The following is a 19012-nucleotide window of genomic DNA, read 5'->3' on the forward strand; positions in this document are numbered from 1 at the left end:
CCCCCCCACCCCCCCCCCCCCCCACCCCCCCCCCCCCCCACCCCCCCCCCCCCCCACCCCCCCCCCCCCCCACCCCCCCCCCCCCCCACCCCCCCCCCCCCCCACCCCCCCCCCCCCCCACCCCCCCCCCCCCCCACCCCCCCCCCCCCCCACCCCCCCCCCCCCCCACCCCCCCCCCCCCCCACCCCCCCCCCCCCCCACCCCCCCCCCCCCCCACCCCCCCCCCCCCCCACCCCCCCCCCCCCCCACCCCCCCCCCCCCCCACCCCCCCCCCCCCCCACCCCCCCCCCCCCCCACCCCCCCCCCCCCCCACCCCCCCCCCCCCCCACCCCCCCCCCCCCCCACCCCCCCCCCCCCCCACCCCCCCCCCCCCCCACCCCCCCCCCCCCCCACCCCCCCCCCCCCCCACCCCCCCCCCCCCCCACCCCCCCCCCCCCCCACCCCCCCCCCCCCCCACCCCCCCCCCCCCCCACCCCCCCCCCCCCCCACCCCCCCCCCCCCCCACCCCCCCCCCCCCCCACCCCCCCCCCCCCCCACCCCCCCCCCCCCCCACCCCCCCCCCCCCCCACCCCCCCCCCCCCCCACCCCCCCCCCCCCCCACCCCCCCCCCCCCCCACCCCCCCCCCCCCCCACCCCCCCCCCCCCCCACCCCCCCCCCCCCCCACCCCCCCCCCCCCCCACCCCCCCCCCCCCCCACCCCCCCCCCCCCCCACCCCCCCCCCCCCCCACCCCCCCCCCCCCCCACCCCCCCCCCCCCCCACCCCCCCCCCCCCCCACCCCCCCCCCCCCCCACCCCCCCCCCCCCCCACCCCCCCCCCCCCCCACCCCCCCCCCCCCCCACCCCCCCCCCCCCCCACCCCCCCCCCCCCCCACCCCCCCCCCCCCCCACCCCCCCCCCCCCCCACCCCCCCCCCCCCCCACCCCCCCCCCCCCCCACCCCCCCCCCCCCCCACCCCCCCCCCCCCCCACCCCCCCCCCCCCCCACCCCCCCCCCCCCCCACCCCCCCCCCCCCCCACCCCCCCCCCCCCCCACCCCCCCCCCCCCCCACCCCCCCCCCCCCCCACCCCCCCCCCCCCCCACCCCCCCCCCCCCCCACCCCCCCCCCCCCCCACCCCCCCCCCCCCCCACCCCCCCCCCCCCCCACCCCCCCCCCCCCCCACCCCCCCCCCCCCCCACCCCCCCCCCCCCCCACCCCCCCCCCCCCCCACCCCCCCCCCCCCCCACCCCCCCCCCCCCCCACCCCCCCCCCCCCCCACCCCCCCCCCCCCCCACCCCCCCCCCCCCCCACCCCCCCCCCCCCCCACCCCCCCCCCCCCCCACCCCCCCCCCCCCCCACCCCCCCCCCCCCCCACCCCCCCCCCCCCCCACCCCCCCCCCCCCCCACCCCCCCCCCCCCCCACCCCCCCCCCCCCCCACCCCCCCCCCCCCCCACCCCCCCCCCCCCCCACCCCCCCCCCCCCCCACCCCCCCCCCCCCCCACCCCCCCCCCCCCCCACCCCCCCCCCCCCCCACCCCCCCCCCCCCCCACCCCCCCCCCCCCCCACCCCCCCCCCCCCCCACCCCCCCCCCCCCCCACCCCCCCCCCCCCCCACCCCCCCCCCCCCCCACCCCCCCCCCCCCCCACCCCCCCCCCCCCCCACCCCCCCCCCCCCCCACCCCCCCCCCCCCCCACCCCCCCCCCCCCCCACCCCCCCCCCCCCCCACCCCCCCCCCCCCCCACCCCCCCCCCCCCCCACCCCCCCCCCCCCCCACCCCCCCCCCCCCCCACCCCCCCCCCCCCCCACCCCCCCCCCCCCCCACCCCCCCCCCCCCCCACCCCCCCCCCCCCCCACCCCCCCCCCCCCCCACCCCCCCCCCCCCCCACCCCCCCCCCCCCCCACCCCCCCCCCCCCCCACCCCCCCCCCCCCCCACCCCCCCCCCCCCCCACCCCCCCCCCCCCCCACCCCCCCCCCCCCCCACCCCCCCCCCCCCCCACCCCCCCCCCCCCCCACCCCCCCCCCCCCCCACCCCCCCCCCCCCCCACCCCCCCCCCCCCCCACCCCCCCCCCCCCCCACCCCCCCCCCCCCCCACCCCCCCCCCCCCCCACCCCCCCCCCCCCCCACCCCCCCCCCCCCCCACCCCCCCCCCCCCCCACCCCCCCCCCCCCCCACCCCCCCCCCCCCCCACCCCCCCCCCCCCCCACCCCCCCCCCCCCCCACCCCCCCCCCCCCCCACCCCCCCCCCCCCCCACCCCCCCCCCCCCCCACCCCCCCCCCCCCCCACCCCCCCCCCCCCCCACCCCCCCCCCCCCCCACCCCCCCCCCCCCCCACCCCCCCCCCCCCCCACCCCCCCCCCCCCCCACCCCCCCCCCCCCCCACCCCCCCCCCCCCCCACCCCCCCCCCCCCCCACCCCCCCCCCCCCCCACCCCCCCCCCCCCCCACCCCCCCCCCCCCCCACCCCCCCCCCCCCCCACCCCCCCCCCCCCCCACCCCCCCCCCCCCCCACCCCCCCCCCCCCCCACCCCCCCCCCCCCCCACCCCCCCCCCCCCCCACCCCCCCCCCCCCCCACCCCCCCCCCCCCCCACCCCCCCCCCCCCCCACCCCCCCCCCCCCCCACCCCCCCCCCCCCCCACCCCCCCCCCCCCCCACCCCCCCCCCCCCCCACCCCCCCCCCCCCCCACCCCCCCCCCCCCCCACCCCCCCCCCCCCCCACCCCCCCCCCCCCCCACCCCCCCCCCCCCCCACCCCCCCCCCCCCCCACCCCCCCCCCCCCCCACCCCCCCCCCCCCCCACCCCCCCCCCCCCCCACCCCCCCCCCCCCCCACCCCCCCCCCCCCCCACCCCCCCCCCCCCCCACCCCCCCCCCCCCCCACCCCCCCCCCCCCCCACCCCCCCCCCCCCCCACCCCCCCCCCCCCCCACCCCCCCCCCCCCCCACCCCCCCCCCCCCCCACCCCCCCCCCCCCCCACCCCCCCCCCCCCCCACCCCCCCCCCCCCCCACCCCCCCCCCCCCCCACCCCCCCCCCCCCCCACCCCCCCCCCCCCCCACCCCCCCCCCCCCCCACCCCCCCCCCCCCCCACCCCCCCCCCCCCCCACCCCCCCCCCCCCCCACCCCCCCCCCCCCCCACCCCCCCCCCCCCCCACCCCCCCCCCCCCCCACCCCCCCCCCCCCCCACCCCCCCCCCCCCCCACCCCCCCCCCCCCCCACCCCCCCCCCCCCCCACCCCCCCCCCCCCCCACCCCCCCCCCCCCCCACCCCCCCCCCCCCCCACCCCCCCCCCCCCCCACCCCCCCCCCCCCCCACCCCCCCCCCCCCCCACCCCCCCCCCCCCCCACCCCCCCCCCCCCCCACCCCCCCCCCCCCCCACCCCCCCCCCCCCCCACCCCCCCCCCCCCCCACCCCCCCCCCCCCCCACCCCCCCCCCCCCCCACCCCCCCCCCCCCCCACCCCCCCCCCCCCCCACCCCCCCCCCCCCCCACCCCCCCCCCCCCCCACCCCCCCCCCCCCCCACCCCCCCCCCCCCCCACCCCCCCCCCCCCCCACCCCCCCCCCCCCCCACCCCCCCCCCCCCCCACCCCCCCCCCCCCCCACCCCCCCCCCCCCCCACCCCCCCCCCCCCCCACCCCCCCCCCCCCCCACCCCCCCCCCCCCCCACCCCCCCCCCCCCCCACCCCCCCCCCCCCCCACCCCCCCCCCCCCCCACCCCCCCCCCCCCCCACCCCCCCCCCCCCCCACCCCCCCCCCCCCCCACCCCCCCCCCCCCCCACCCCCCCCCCCCCCCACCCCCCCCCCCCCCCACCCCCCCCCCCCCCCACCCCCCCCCCCCCCCACCCCCCCCCCCCCCCACCCCCCCCCCCCCCCACCCCCCCCCCCCCCCACCCCCCCCCCCCCCCACCCCCCCCCCCCCCCACCCCCCCCCCCCCCCACCCCCCCCCCCCCCCACCCCCCCCCCCCCCCACCCCCCCCCCCCCCCACCCCCCCCCCCCCCCACCCCCCCCCCCCCCCACCCCCCCCCCCCCCCACCCCCCCCCCCCCCCACCCCCCCCCCCCCCCACCCCCCCCCCCCCCCACCCCCCCCCCCCCCCACCCCCCCCCCCCCCCACCCCCCCCCCCCCCCACCCCCCCCCCCCCCCACCCCCCCCCCCCCCCACCCCCCCCCCCCCCCACCCCCCCCCCCCCCCACCCCCCCCCCCCCCCACCCCCCCCCCCCCCCACCCCCCCCCCCCCCCACCCCCCCCCCCCCCCACCCCCCCCCCCCCCCACCCCCCCCCCCCCCCACCCCCCCCCCCCCCCACCCCCCCCCCCCCCCACCCCCCCCCCCCCCCACCCCCCCCCCCCCCCACCCCCCCCCCCCCCCACCCCCCCCCCCCCCCACCCCCCCCCCCCCCCACCCCCCCCCCCCCCCACCCCCCCCCCCCCCCACCCCCCCCCCCCCCCACCCCCCCCCCCCCCCACCCCCCCCCCCCCCCACCCCCCCCCCCCCCCACCCCCCCCCCCCCCCACCCCCCCCCCCCCCCACCCCCCCCCCCCCCCACCCCCCCCCCCCCCCACCCCCCCCCCCCCCCACCCCCCCCCCCCCCCACCCCCCCCCCCCCCCACCCCCCCCCCCCCCCACCCCCCCCCCCCCCCACCCCCCCCCCCCCCCACCCCCCCCCCCCCCCACCCCCCCCCCCCCCCACCCCCCCCCCCCCCCACCCCCCCCCCCCCCCACCCCCCCCCCCCCCCACCCCCCCCCCCCCCCACCCCCCCCCCCCCCCACCCCCCCCCCCCCCCACCCCCCCCCCCCCCCACCCCCCCCCCCCCCCACCCCCCCCCCCCCCCACCCCCCCCCCCCCCCACCCCCCCCCCCCCCCACCCCCCCCCCCCCCCACCCCCCCCCCCCCCCACCCCCCCCCCCCCCCACCCCCCCCCCCCCCCACCCCCCCCCCCCCCCACCCCCCCCCCCCCCCACCCCCCCCCCCCCCCACCCCCCCCCCCCCCCACCCCCCCCCCCCCCCACCCCCCCCCCCCCCCACCCCCCCCCCCCCCCACCCCCCCCCCCCCCCACCCCCCCCCCCCCCCACCCCCCCCCCCCCCCACCCCCCCCCCCCCCCACCCCCCCCCCCCCCCACCCCCCCCCCCCCCCACCCCCCCCCCCCCCCACCCCCCCCCCCCCCCACCCCCCCCCCCCCCCACCCCCCCCCCCCCCCACCCCCCCCCCCCCCCACCCCCCCCCCCCCCCACCCCCCCCCCCCCCCACCCCCCCCCCCCCCCACCCCCCCCCCCCCCCACCCCCCCCCCCCCCCACCCCCCCCCCCCCCCACCCCCCCCCCCCCCCACCCCCCCCCCCCCCCACCCCCCCCCCCCCCCACCCCCCCCCCCCCCCACCCCCCCCCCCCCCCACCCCCCCCCCCCCCCACCCCCCCCCCCCCCCACCCCCCCCCCCCCCCACCCCCCCCCCCCCCCACCCCCCCCCCCCCCCACCCCCCCCCCCCCCCACCCCCCCCCCCCCCCACCCCCCCCCCCCCCCACCCCCCCCCCCCCCCACCCCCCCCCCCCCCCACCCCCCCCCCCCCCCACCCCCCCCCCCCCCCACCCCCCCCCCCCCCCACCCCCCCCCCCCCCCACCCCCCCCCCCCCCCACCCCCCCCCCCCCCCACCCCCCCCCCCCCCCACCCCCCCCCCCCCCCACCCCCCCCCCCCCCCACCCCCCCCCCCCCCCACCCCCCCCCCCCCCCACCCCCCCCCCCCCCCACCCCCCCCCCCCCCCACCCCCCCCCCCCCCCACCCCCCCCCCCCCCCACCCCCCCCCCCCCCCACCCCCCCCCCCCCCCACCCCCCCCCCCCCCCACCCCCCCCCCCCCCCACCCCCCCCCCCCCCCACCCCCCCCCCCCCCCACCCCCCCCCCCCCCCACCCCCCCCCCCCCCCACCCCCCCCCCCCCCCACCCCCCCCCCCCCCCACCCCCCCCCCCCCCCACCCCCCCCCCCCCCCACCCCCCCCCCCCCCCACCCCCCCCCCCCCCCACCCCCCCCCCCCCCCACCCCCCCCCCCCCCCACCCCCCCCCCCCCCCACCCCCCCCCCCCCCCACCCCCCCCCCCCCCCACCCCCCCCCCCCCCCACCCCCCCCCCCCCCCACCCCCCCCCCCCCCCACCCCCCCCCCCCCCCACCCCCCCCCCCCCCCACCCCCCCCCCCCCCCACCCCCCCCCCCCCCCACCCCCCCCCCCCCCCACCCCCCCCCCCCCCCACCCCCCCCCCCCCCCACCCCCCCCCCCCCCCACCCCCCCCCCCCCCCACCCCCCCCCCCCCCCACCCCCCCCCCCCCCCACCCCCCCCCCCCCCCACCCCCCCCCCCCCCCACCCCCCCCCCCCCCCACCCCCCCCCCCCCCCACCCCCCCCCCCCCCCACCCCCCCCCCCCCCCACCCCCCCCCCCCCCCACCCCCCCCCCCCCCCACCCCCCCCCCCCCCCACCCCCCCCCCCCCCCACCCCCCCCCCCCCCCACCCCCCCCCCCCCCCACCCCCCCCCCCCCCCACCCCCCCCCCCCCCCACCCCCCCCCCCCCCCACCCCCCCCCCCCCCCACCCCCCCCCCCCCCCACCCCCCCCCCCCCCCACCCCCCCCCCCCCCCACCCCCCCCCCCCCCCACCCCCCCCCCCCCCCACCCCCCCCCCCCCCCACCCCCCCCCCCCCCCACCCCCCCCCCCCCCCACCCCCCCCCCCCCCCACCCCCCCCCCCCCCCACCCCCCCCCCCCCCCACCCCCCCCCCCCCCCACCCCCCCCCCCCCCCACCCCCCCCCCCCCCCACCCCCCCCCCCCCCCACCCCCCCCCCCCCCCACCCCCCCCCCCCCCCACCCCCCCCCCCCCCCACCCCCCCCCCCCCCCACCCCCCCCCCCCCCCACCCCCCCCCCCCCCCACCCCCCCCCCCCCCCACCCCCCCCCCCCCCCACCCCCCCCCCCCCCCACCCCCCCCCCCCCCCACCCCCCCCCCCCCCCACCCCCCCCCCCCCCCACCCCCCCCCCCCCCCACCCCCCCCCCCCCCCACCCCCCCCCCCCCCCACCCCCCCCCCCCCCCACCCCCCCCCCCCCCCACCCCCCCCCCCCCCCACCCCCCCCCCCCCCCACCCCCCCCCCCCCCCACCCCCCCCCCCCCCCACCCCCCCCCCCCCCCACCCCCCCCCCCCCCCACCCCCCCCCCCCCCCACCCCCCCCCCCCCCCACCCCCCCCCCCCCCCACCCCCCCCCCCCCCCACCCCCCCCCCCCCCCACCCCCCCCCCCCCCCACCCCCCCCCCCCCCCACCCCCCCCCCCCCCCACCCCCCCCCCCCCCCACCCCCCCCCCCCCCCACCCCCCCCCCCCCCCACCCCCCCCCCCCCCCACCCCCCCCCCCCCCCACCCCCCCCCCCCCCCACCCCCCCCCCCCCCCACCCCCCCCCCCCCCCACCCCCCCCCCCCCCCACCCCCCCCCCCCCCCACCCCCCCCCCCCCCCACCCCCCCCCCCCCCCACCCCCCCCCCCCCCCACCCCCCCCCCCCCCCACCCCCCCCCCCCCCCACCCCCCCCCCCCCCCACCCCCCCCCCCCCCCACCCCCCCCCCCCCCCACCCCCCCCCCCCCCCACCCCCCCCCCCCCCCACCCCCCCCCCCCCCCACCCCCCCCCCCCCCCACCCCCCCCCCCCCCCACCCCCCCCCCCCCCCACCCCCCCCCCCCCCCACCCCCCCCCCCCCCCACCCCCCCCCCCCCCCACCCCCCCCCCCCCCCACCCCCCCCCCCCCCCACCCCCCCCCCCCCCCACCCCCCCCCCCCCCCACCCCCCCCCCCCCCCACCCCCCCCCCCCCCCACCCCCCCCCCCCCCCACCCCCCCCCCCCCCCACCCCCCCCCCCCCCCACCCCCCCCCCCCCCCACCCCCCCCCCCCCCCACCCCCCCCCCCCCCCACCCCCCCCCCCCCCCACCCCCCCCCCCCCCCACCCCCCCCCCCCCCCACCCCCCCCCCCCCCCACCCCCCCCCCCCCCCACCCCCCCCCCCCCCCACCCCCCCCCCCCCCCACCCCCCCCCCCCCCCACCCCCCCCCCCCCCCACCCCCCCCCCCCCCCACCCCCCCCCCCCCCCACCCCCCCCCCCCCCCACCCCCCCCCCCCCCCACCCCCCCCCCCCCCCACCCCCCCCCCCCCCCACCCCCCCCCCCCCCCACCCCCCCCCCCCCCCACCCCCCCCCCCCCCCACCCCCCCCCCCCCCCACCCCCCCCCCCCCCCACCCCCCCCCCCCCCCACCCCCCCCCCCCCCCACCCCCCCCCCCCCCCACCCCCCCCCCCCCCCACCCCCCCCCCCCCCCACCCCCCCCCCCCCCCACCCCCCCCCCCCCCCACCCCCCCCCCCCCCCACCCCCCCCCCCCCCCACCCCCCCCCCCCCCCACCCCCCCCCCCCCCCACCCCCCCCCCCCCCCACCCCCCCCCCCCCCCACCCCCCCCCCCCCCCACCCCCCCCCCCCCCCACCCCCCCCCCCCCCCACCCCCCCCCCCCCCCACCCCCCCCCCCCCCCACCCCCCCCCCCCCCCACCCCCCCCCCCCCCCACCCCCCCCCCCCCCCACCCCCCCCCCCCCCCACCCCCCCCCCCCCCCACCCCCCCCCCCCCCCACCCCCCCCCCCCCCCACCCCCCCCCCCCCCCACCCCCCCCCCCCCCCACCCCCCCCCCCCCCCACCCCCCCCCCCCCCCACCCCCCCCCCCCCCCACCCCCCCCCCCCCCCACCCCCCCCCCCCCCCACCCCCCCCCCCCCCCACCCCCCCCCCCCCCCACCCCCCCCCCCCCCCACCCCCCCCCCCCCCCACCCCCCCCCCCCCCCACCCCCCCCCCCCCCCACCCCCCCCCCCCCCCACCCCCCCCCCCCCCCACCCCCCCCCCCCCCCACCCCCCCCCCCCCCCACCCCCCCCCCCCCCCACCCCCCCCCCCCCCCACCCCCCCCCCCCCCCACCCCCCCCCCCCCCCACCCCCCCCCCCCCCCACCCCCCCCCCCCCCCACCCCCCCCCCCCCCCACCCCCCCCCCCCCCCACCCCCCCCCCCCCCCACCCCCCCCCCCCCCCACCCCCCCCCCCCCCCACCCCCCCCCCCCCCCACCCCCCCCCCCCCCCACCCCCCCCCCCCCCCACCCCCCCCCCCCCCCACCCCCCCCCCCCCCCACCCCCCCCCCCCCCCACCCCCCCCCCCCCCCACCCCCCCCCCCCCCCACCCCCCCCCCCCCCCACCCCCCCCCCCCCCCACCCCCCCCCCCCCCCACCCCCCCCCCCCCCCACCCCCCCCCCCCCCCACCCCCCCCCCCCCCCACCCCCCCCCCCCCCCACCCCCCCCCCCCCCCACCCCCCCCCCCCCCCACCCCCCCCCCCCCCCACCCCCCCCCCCCCCCACCCCCCCCCCCCCCCACCCCCCCCCCCCCCCACCCCCCCCCCCCCCCACCCCCCCCCCCCCCCACCCCCCCCCCCCCCCACCCCCCCCCCCCCCCACCCCCCCCCCCCCCCACCCCCCCCCCCCCCCACCCCCCCCCCCCCCCACCCCCCCCCCCCCCCACCCCCCCCCCCCCCCACCCCCCCCCCCCCCCACCCCCCCCCCCCCCCACCCCCCCCCCCCCCCACCCCCCCCCCCCCCCACCCCCCCCCCCCCCCACCCCCCCCCCCCCCCACCCCCCCCCCCCCCCACCCCCCCCCCCCCCCACCCCCCCCCCCCCCCACCCCCCCCCCCCCCCACCCCCCCCCCCCCCCACCCCCCCCCCCCCCCACCCCCCCCCCCCCCCACCCCCCCCCCCCCCCACCCCCCCCCCCCCCCACCCCCCCCCCCCCCCACCCCCCCCCCCCCCCACCCCCCCCCCCCCCCACCCCCCCCCCCCCCCACCCCCCCCCCCCCCCACCCCCCCCCCCCCCCACCCCCCCCCCCCCCCACCCCCCCCCCCCCCCACCCCCCCCCCCCCCCACCCCCCCCCCCCCCCACCCCCCCCCCCCCCCACCCCCCCCCCCCCCCACCCCCCCCCCCCCCCACCCCCCCCCCCCCCCACCCCCCCCCCCCCCCACCCCCCCCCCCCCCCACCCCCCCCCCCCCCCACCCCCCCCCCCCCCCACCCCCCCCCCCCCCCACCCCCCCCCCCCCCCACCCCCCCCCCCCCCCACCCCCCCCCCCCCCCACCCCCCCCCCCCCCCACCCCCCCCCCCCCCCACCCCCCCCCCCCCCCACCCCCCCCCCCCCCCACCCCCCCCCCCCCCCACCCCCCCCCCCCCCCACCCCCCCCCCCCCCCACCCCCCCCCCCCCCCACCCCCCCCCCCCCCCACCCCCCCCCCCCCCCACCCCCCCCCCCCCCCACCCCCCCCCCCCCCCACCCCCCCCCCCCCCCACCCCCCCCCCCCCCCACCCCCCCCCCCCCCCACCCCCCCCCCCCCCCACCCCCCCCCCCCCCCACCCCCCCCCCCCCCCACCCCCCCCCCCCCCCACCCCCCCCCCCCCCCACCCCCCCCCCCCCCCACCCCCCCCCCCCCCCACCCCCCCCCCCCCCCACCCCCCCCCCCCCCCACCCCCCCCCCCCCCCACCCCCCCCCCCCCCCACCCCCCCCCCCCCCCACCCCCCCCCCCCCCCACCCCCCCCCCCCCCCACCCCCCCCCCCCCCCACCCCCCCCCCCCCCCACCCCCCCCCCCCCCCACCCCCCCCCCCCCCCACCCCCCCCCCCCCCCACCCCCCCCCCCCCCCACCCCCCCCCCCCCCCACCCCCCCCCCCCCCCACCCCCCCCCCCCCCCACCCCCCCCCCCCCCCACCCCCCCCCCCCCCCACCCCCCCCCCCCCCCACCCCCCCCCCCCCCCACCCCCCCCCCCCCCCACCCCCCCCCCCCCCCACCCCCCCCCCCCCCCACCCCCCCCCCCCCCCACCCCCCCCCCCCCCCACCCCCCCCCCCCCCCACCCCCCCCCCCCCCCACCCCCCCCCCCCCCCACCCCCCCCCCCCCCCACCCCCCCCCCCCCCCACCCCCCCCCCCCCCCACCCCCCCCCCCCCCCACCCCCCCCCCCCCCCACCCCCCCCCCCCCCCACCCCCCCCCCCCCCCACCCCCCCCCCCCCCCACCCCCCCCCCCCCCCACCCCCCCCCCCCCCCACCCCCCCCCCCCCCCACCCCCCCCCCCCCCCACCCCCCCCCCCCCCCACCCCCCCCCCCCCCCACCCCCCCCCCCCCCCACCCCCCCCCCCCCCCACCCCCCCCCCCCCCCACCCCCCCCCCCCCCCACCCCCCCCCCCCCCCACCCCCCCCCCCCCCCACCCCCCCCCCCCCCCACCCCCCCCCCCCCCCACCCCCCCCCCCCCCCACCCCCCCCCCCCCCCACCCCCCCCCCCCCCCACCCCCCCCCCCCCCCACCCCCCCCCCCCCCCACCCCCCCCCCCCCCCACCCCCCCCCCCCCCCACCCCCCCCCCCCCCCACCCCCCCCCCCCCCCACCCCCCCCCCCCCCCACCCCCCCCCCCCCCCACCCCCCCCCCCCCCCACCCCCCCCCCCCCCCACCCCCCCCCCCCCCCACCCCCCCCCCCCCCCACCCCCCCCCCCCCCCACCCCCCCCCCCCCCCACCCCCCCCCCCCCCCACCCCCCCCCCCCCCCACCCCCCCCCCCCCCCACCCCCCCCCCCCCCCACCCCCCCCCCCCCCCACCCCCCCCCCCCCCCACCCCCCCCCCCCCCCACCCCCCCCCCCCCCCACCCCCCCCCCCCCCCACCCCCCCCCCCCCCCACCCCCCCCCCCCCCCACCCCCCCCCCCCCCCACCCCCCCCCCCCCCCACCCCCCCCCCCCCCCACCCCCCCCCCCCCCCACCCCCCCCCCCCCCCACCCCCCCCCCCCCCCACCCCCCCCCCCCCCCACCCCCCCCCCCCCCCACCCCCCCCCCCCCCCACCCCCCCCCCCCCCCACCCCCCCCCCCCCCCACCCCCCCCCCCCCCCACCCCCCCCCCCCCCCACCCCCCCCCCCCCCCACCCCCCCCCCCCCCCACCCCCCCCCCCCCCCACCCCCCCCCCCCCCCACCCCCCCCCCCCCCCACCCCCCCCCCCCCCCACCCCCCCCCCCCCCCACCCCCCCCCCCCCCCACCCCCCCCCCCCCCCACCCCCCCCCCCCCCCACCCCCCCCCCCCCCCACCCCCCCCCCCCCCCACCCCCCCCCCCCCCCACCCCCCCCCCCCCCCACCCCCCCCCCCCCCCACCCCCCCCCCCCCCCACCCCCCCCCCCCCCCACCCCCCCCCCCCCCCACCCCCCCCCCCCCCCACCCCCCCCCCCCCCCACCCCCCCCCCCCCCCACCCCCCCCCCCCCCCACCCCCCCCCCCCCCCACCCCCCCCCCCCCCCACCCCCCCCCCCCCCCACCCCCCCCCCCCCCCACCCCCCCCCCCCCCCACCCCCCCCCCCCCCCACCCCCCCCCCCCCCCACCCCCCCCCCCCCCCACCCCCCCCCCCCCCCACCCCCCCCCCCCCCCACCCCCCCCCCCCCCCACCCCCCCCCCCCCCCACCCCCCCCCCCCCCCACCCCCCCCCCCCCCCACCCCCCCCCCCCCCCACCCCCCCCCCCCCCCACCCCCCCCCCCCCCCACCCCCCCCCCCCCCCACCCCCCCCCCCCCCCACCCCCCCCCCCCCCCACCCCCCCCCCCCCCCACCCCCCCCCCCCCCCACCCCCCCCCCCCCCCACCCCCCCCCCCCCCCACCCCCCCCCCCCCCCACCCCCCCCCCCCCCCACCCCCCCCCCCCCCCACCCCCCCCCCCCCCCACCCCCCCCCCCCCCCACCCCCCCCCCCCCCCACCCCCCCCCCCCCCCACCCCCCCCCCCCCCCACCCCCCCCCCCCCCCACCCCCCCCCCCCCCCACCCCCCCCCCCCCCCACCCCCCCCCCCCCCCACCCCCCCCCCCCCCCACCCCCCCCCCCCCCCACCCCCCCCCCCCCCCACCCCCCCCCCCCCCCACCCCCCCCCCCCCCCACCCCCCCCCCCCCCCACCCCCCCCCCCCCCCACCCCCCCCCCCCCCCACCCCCCCCCCCCCCCACCCCCCCCCCCCCCCACCCCCCCCCCCCCCCACCCCCCCCCCCCCCCACCCCCCCCCCCCCCCACCCCCCCCCCCCCCCACCCCCCCCCCCCCCCACCCCCCCCCCCCCCCACCCCCCCCCCCCCCCACCCCCCCCCCCCCCCACCCCCCCCCCCCCCCACCCCCCCCCCCCCCCACCCCCCCCCCCCCCCACCCCCCCCCCCCCCCACCCCCCCCCCCCCCCACCCCCCCCCCCCCCCACCCCCCCCCCCCCCCACCCCCCCCCCCCCCCACCCCCCCCCCCCCCCACCCCCCCCCCCCCCCACCCCCCCCCCCCCCCACCCCCCCCCCCCCCCACCCCCCCCCCCCCCCACCCCCCCCCCCCCCCACCCCCCCCCCCCCCCACCCCCCCCCCCCCCCACCCCCCCCCCCCCCCACCCCCCCCCCCCCCCACCCCCCCCCCCCCCCACCCCCCCCCCCCCCCACCCCCCCCCCCCCCCACCCCCCCCCCCCCCCACCCCCCCCCCCCCCCACCCCCCCCCCCCCCCACCCCCCCCCCCCCCCACCCCCCCCCCCCCCCACCCCCCCCCCCCCCCACCCCCCCCCCCCCCCACCCCCCCCCCCCCCCACCCCCCCCCCCCCCCACCCCCCCCCCCCCCCACCCCCCCCCCCCCCCACCCCCCCCCCCCCCCACCCCCCCCCCCCCCCACCCCCCCCCCCCCCCACCCCCCCCCCCCCCCACCCCCCCCCCCCCCCACCCCCCCCCCCCCCCACCCCCCCCCCCCCCCACCCCCCCCCCCCCCCACCCCCCCCCCCCCCCACCCCCCCCCCCCCCCACCCCCCCCCCCCCCCACCCCCCCCCCCCCCCACCCCCCCCCCCCCCCACCCCCCCCCCCCCCCACCCCCCCCCCCCCCCACCCCCCCCCCCCCCCACCCCCCCCCCCCCCCACCCCCCCCCCCCCCCACCCCCCCCCCCCCCCACCCCCCCCCCCCCCCACCCCCCCCCCCCCCCACCCCCCCCCCCCCCCACCCCCCCCCCCCCCCACCCCCCCCCCCCCCCACCCCCCCCCCCCCCCACCCCCCCCCCCCCCCACCCCCCCCCCCCCCCACCCCCCCCCCCCCCCACCCCCCCCCCCCCCCACCCCCCCCCCCCCCCACCCCCCCCCCCCCCCACCCCCCCCCCCCCCCACCCCCCCCCCCCCCCACCCCCCCCCCCCCCCACCCCCCCCCCCCCCCACCCCCCCCCCCCCCCACCCCCCCCCCCCCCCACCCCCCCCCCCCCCCACCCCCCCCCCCCCCCACCCCCCCCCCCCCCCACCCCCCCCCCCCCCCACCCCCCCCCCCCCCCACCCCCCCCCCCCCCCACCCCCCCCCCCCCCCACCCCCCCCCCCCCCCACCCCCCCCCCCCCCCACCCCCCCCCCCCCCCACCCCCCCCCCCCCCCACCCCCCCCCCCCCCCACCCCCCCCCCCCCCCACCCCCCCCCCCCCCCACCCCCCCCCCCCCCCACCCCCCCCCCCCCCCACCCCCCCCCCCCCCCACCCCCCCCCCCCCCCACCCCCCCCCCCCCCCACCCCCCCCCCCCCCCACCCCCCCCCCCCCCCACCCCCCCCCCCCCCCACCCCCCCCCCCCCCCACCCCCCCCCCCCCCCACCCCCCCCCCCCCCCACCCCCCCCCCCCCCCACCCCCCCCCCCCCCCACCCCCCCCCCCCCCCACCCCCCCCCCCCCCCACCCCCCCCCCCCCCCACCCCCCCCCCCCCCCACCCCCCCCCCCCCCCACCCCCCCCCCCCCCCACCCCCCCCCCCCCCCACCCCCCCCCCCCCCCACCCCCCCCCCCCCCCACCCCCCCCCCCCCCCACCCCCCCCCCCCCCCACCCCCCCCCCCCCCCACCCCCCCCCCCCCCCACCCCCCCCCCCCCCCACCCCCCCCCCCCCCCACCCCCCCCCCCCCCCACCCCCCCCCCCCCCCACCCCCCCCCCCCCCCACCCCCCCCCCCCCCCACCCCCCCCCCCCCCCACCCCCCCCCCCCCCCACCCCCCCCCCCCCCCACCCCCCCCCCCCCCCACCCCCCCCCCCCCCCACCCCCCCCCCCCCCCACCCCCCCCCCCCCCCACCCCCCCCCCCCCCCACCCCCCCCCCCCCCCACCCCCCCCCCCCCCCACCCCCCCCCCCCCCCACCCCCCCCCCCCCCCACCCCCCCCCCCCCCCACCCCCCCCCCCCCCCACCCCCCCCCCCCCCCACCCCCCCCCCCCCCCACCCCCCCCCCCCCCCACCCCCCCCCCCCCCCACCCCCCCCCCCCCCCACCCCCCCCCCCCCCCACCCCCCCCCCCCCCCACCCCCCCCCCCCCCCACCCCCCCCCCCCCCCACCCCCCCCCCCCCCCACCCCCCCCAGGAACACGGAGCTCCGCGCTCCCGCTGCTGGCGATCTCCACCAGATGTTATCTCCGCGTCTCGTCTCGTTCTTACGCTGACCACGTGGGTCGACTACATGCCAGCTGGGTGACCTTGGGCTAGTCACAGCTTCTCAGAGCTCTCTCAGCCCCACCTATCTCACAGGGTGTTTGTTGTGAGGGGGAAGGGCAAGAAGAAGAAGAAGGAAAAAGAAGGAGAAGAGGAAGAGAAGTTTGGATGTATATCCCCCCTTTCTCTCCTGCAGGAGACTCAAAGGGGCTTACAATCTCCTTGCCCTTCCCCCCTCGCAACAAACACCCCGTGAGGTAGGTGGGGCTGAGAGAGCTCCGAAGAGCTGTGACTAGCCCAAGGTCACCCAGCTGGCATGTGTGGGCGTGCACAGGCTAATCTGAATTCCCCAGATAAGCCTCCACAGCTCAGGCGGCAGAGCTGGGAATCAAACCCGGTTCCTCCAGATCAGAGTGCACCTGCTCTTAGCCACTGCTCTTAGCCACTGCGCCACTGCTGCTCTAGAGAGGGAGCGAAGCAAGAGTTGAGCAAACAAAGCCGGCAGTTGCATGAAGAGCGAACTGGCATCAAGAGCATCGTCCCAGGGCCCCTGGAGATGTCCCTCCATCTCCTGCCTTCCCCAGTCCACTCACCAGATCCTGAGGTGTTCATGTATAAGGCGCTGTAATTGCCGGTGAAGTAATAGATCAGCTGGTTTTGACGGACGAAAAGGGTGCTTTCTGTGGCGATCGTATCGAGGATGCTGGAAGAAAAATGGTCCCAAGGGCACTTCCGGCTACTAATCCAGCAACTGTCCACGGCCACCTGCAACGAACACCAAAGGGACAAGAGGAACAAGATGGCGGACAACAGTCTTACTCGGAGGTAAGTAATTACTGACTGAAACCCCCCCTCCCCCCCCTGCTCATCTTACTGGCCTCTTATATATCTAGAAATCCTACGAAGAAATAGTTCTGGGCACCCTGTCAGAAAGGCATCATGTAAATATTTTCTGGGCGTCATGATTAAAGAGGACCTGACCTGGGGCGTACAGACTGCCGTGGTGGTTAAGAAGGCCCAGCAAAGACTGTACTATCTGAGACTTTTAAGGAAACAACAACTGGATGGAAAACTCCTGGTGTCCTTTTACCGCTATGCTATAGAGAGTGTCTTAACCTACTGCATCTGTGTATGGTTCTCCAGTTGCACAGTGGCAGAGAGGAAGGCGCTCCAAAGGGTGATCACTACTGCACAGAGGATTATCGGCTGCCCTCTCCCCTCCTTGGAAGAACTCTACAATTCCCGAAGCCAAAAAAAAGCCCAAAATATTCTGAGAGACCCGTCTCATCCAGCACACTCTCTTTTTGAACTGTTACCATCCGGCAGACGATGCAGGTCTATCAAAACTAGGACAAAGAGGCTTAGAGAGCTGTGGCTATGCTGAACTCCGCGGCTTCGTGTTGATGTGTTTGGGGCTGTGTAGGGATGGGTGGAGGAAGGGGAAAGGGAGGATGGGGTATGAGTCTGGAATTGTGTGCATCGAGGAAGGCTGCTGTAAATTTCATTGTGCGTGCACAATGACAATAAAATGCTTATGCTTGTAATCCCCTTTAATAATGCAGGTAAAGGTTCCGGGACATCCTCTGAATTCTGGGAATGAAAAGTGGCAGAGAAGAACGTGCAGAACAACAGACGCGCCATCTGAAAGCGGCCGTGCAAACTGGCTGTCCCGCCTTTAGGTGCTCACTTAGTGGCCTTTGTAGTCCACAAGCCACGCCCCCATCCAACCCTCTCATCAGTTACTTCCTTCCTGTTTTGGAACAACATATCCTCTTTGACCTCTTTGCCTGCTGAATGCTGGAGAACATCGGAAGAGCCACTGCTGGATCTCACCTGTGCTCTGTCTAGTCCAGCATCCTGTCTCACACAGTGGCCAACTAGTTCTTCTGGAGGTCCGGGAACAGGCTATAGAGGCCAAGCCCCTGTCCGGATGCCTATGGGGTGCTGGGGCCGCTTGCAGCTTAGGGCTTGGGGGGGAAGGGAGGTTAGCTGAATATTATGTAGTGTGTTTCTGCTTCTTTTCTCCAGCAGGTGTTGGACAAGGCCAATTCCAACGGACTTGCGTTTTTATCTCACTGTCTGCATATTTCTGCTTTTGGTTCACATGGAGGCTGGGGGCGCACCCTCACTGATATTGCTGACAGTTTGTGCGGGGAAAAGTCAATTCTGGCTTTTCCACGCTGTTCTCAAGATGCTGAATAAACTACTGTTTTAACAGGACGTTGTTTCCATCATTGGGGATCTGGCAGCCCCTCCCACAGCATTGCCTCTTGGGTCCTGAATGTGAAGATTTGCTCGCTACTTTAACGCAGGACTCCCTAGGTCTTGTAGACCACACTCTAAGCCTAGGATCGGGGCAAGGGAGGAGGAGGAGGAGGAGGAGGAGGAGGAGCAGGAGGAGGAGCAGGAGGAGGAGGAGGAGGAGGAGGAGCAGGAGGAGGAGGAGGAGGAGGAGGAGAAGAAGAAGAAGAAGAAGAAGAAGAAGAAAAAGAAGAAGAGTTGGATTTATATTTCCCCTTTCTCTCCTATAGTAGTCAAAGGGGTTTACAAACTCCTTTCCCTTTCTCCCCCCCCCCCCACAACAAACACCCTGTGAGGTGGGTGGGGCTGACAGAGCTCCAAAGAACTGTGACTAGCCCAAGGTCACCCAGGGGGCATGTGTTGGAATGCACAAGCTAATCTGAATTCCCCAGATAAGCCTCCACAGCTCAAGCGGAAGCGGGGAATCAAACCCAGTTCCTCCAGATCAGAGTGCACCTGCTCTTAACCACTACGCCACTGCTGCCCCTGGGGGAGCAGGAAACTGATAAATCTCCCGGGGGAGGGGGAACCGCTAAATCTTTTCCAGAAGATTCCCTCCACCCATGCTCAAGCTGCGCAACACGATAAAAAACAGCTTCAGTCTCTGCCTTCCGATAAATGGCTATCCTTGGCACGCCATTGGGGAGGGGGGAGGGGGGGTTGCAGATTCTGCCTCTGTCTCCCCCTGCGGCAGATTCCGATCCTCAAGGATACACCTCAGAAGCAGGGTCACATCCTGGAAGAAGAAAGGGAGGCGGGTCCCAAGGTCTTTTTTCCCTTTTACCTCGATTACAAAGAAATCGCTGAAGAACGTGTCCGACATGAGGATGACCTTGCTGTTGGGAATTCCGCCCAGGATGACCACGGGGGCTTGTCTGTAGGTTCTCCACAAGGGGCGGGACCCATCCTTCAGGGAGAGGTAGCCCTTCAGACTGGGCATCTACACGGACTCAGCAGACGTCAAAGGGGAGACAGCAAGCACACAGACACATTTATTTATTTTACTGGGTAGTTCATAGAACCATAGAGTCGGAAGAGACCCCCAAGGGTCATCCAGTCCAACCCCCTGCCATGCAGGAGCACACAATCAAAGCACTCTCGACATATGTTCATCCAGCCTCTGTTTAAAGACCTTCAAAGAAGGAGACTCCACCACTCTCCAAGGCAGAAAGTCCTTCCTATAGTTCCATGGTGGCGAACCTTTGGCACTCCAGATGTTATGGACTACAATTC

General features: G+C 85.9%; 1 protein-coding gene across 1 annotated transcript in view; it reads right to left on the minus strand.

Moving 5' to 3' along the window:
* The window catches only part of LOC125435534 (cation channel sperm-associated auxiliary subunit gamma-like), a 76534-nt gene that overhangs the window by 37772 nt on the left and 19750 nt on the right, over window positions 1-19012 (minus strand). The window contains exons 7-9 of the mRNA XM_048501728.1: window positions 18564-18719; window positions 16072-16243; window positions 15933-15939 (exon numbers count right to left, since the gene is read on the minus strand). Coding sequence (XP_048357685.1) covers window positions 15933-15939; window positions 16072-16243; window positions 18564-18719 — 335 coding nt within the window. The remainder of the gene's footprint in view (window positions 1-15932; window positions 15940-16071; window positions 16244-18563; window positions 18720-19012) is intronic.

The sequence above is a fragment of the Sphaerodactylus townsendi genome, linkage group LG06, assembly GCF_021028975.2.
Source record: "Sphaerodactylus townsendi isolate TG3544 linkage group LG06, MPM_Stown_v2.3, whole genome shotgun sequence".
Classification (NCBI taxonomy): domain Eukaryota; kingdom Metazoa; phylum Chordata; class Lepidosauria; order Squamata; family Sphaerodactylidae; genus Sphaerodactylus; species Sphaerodactylus townsendi.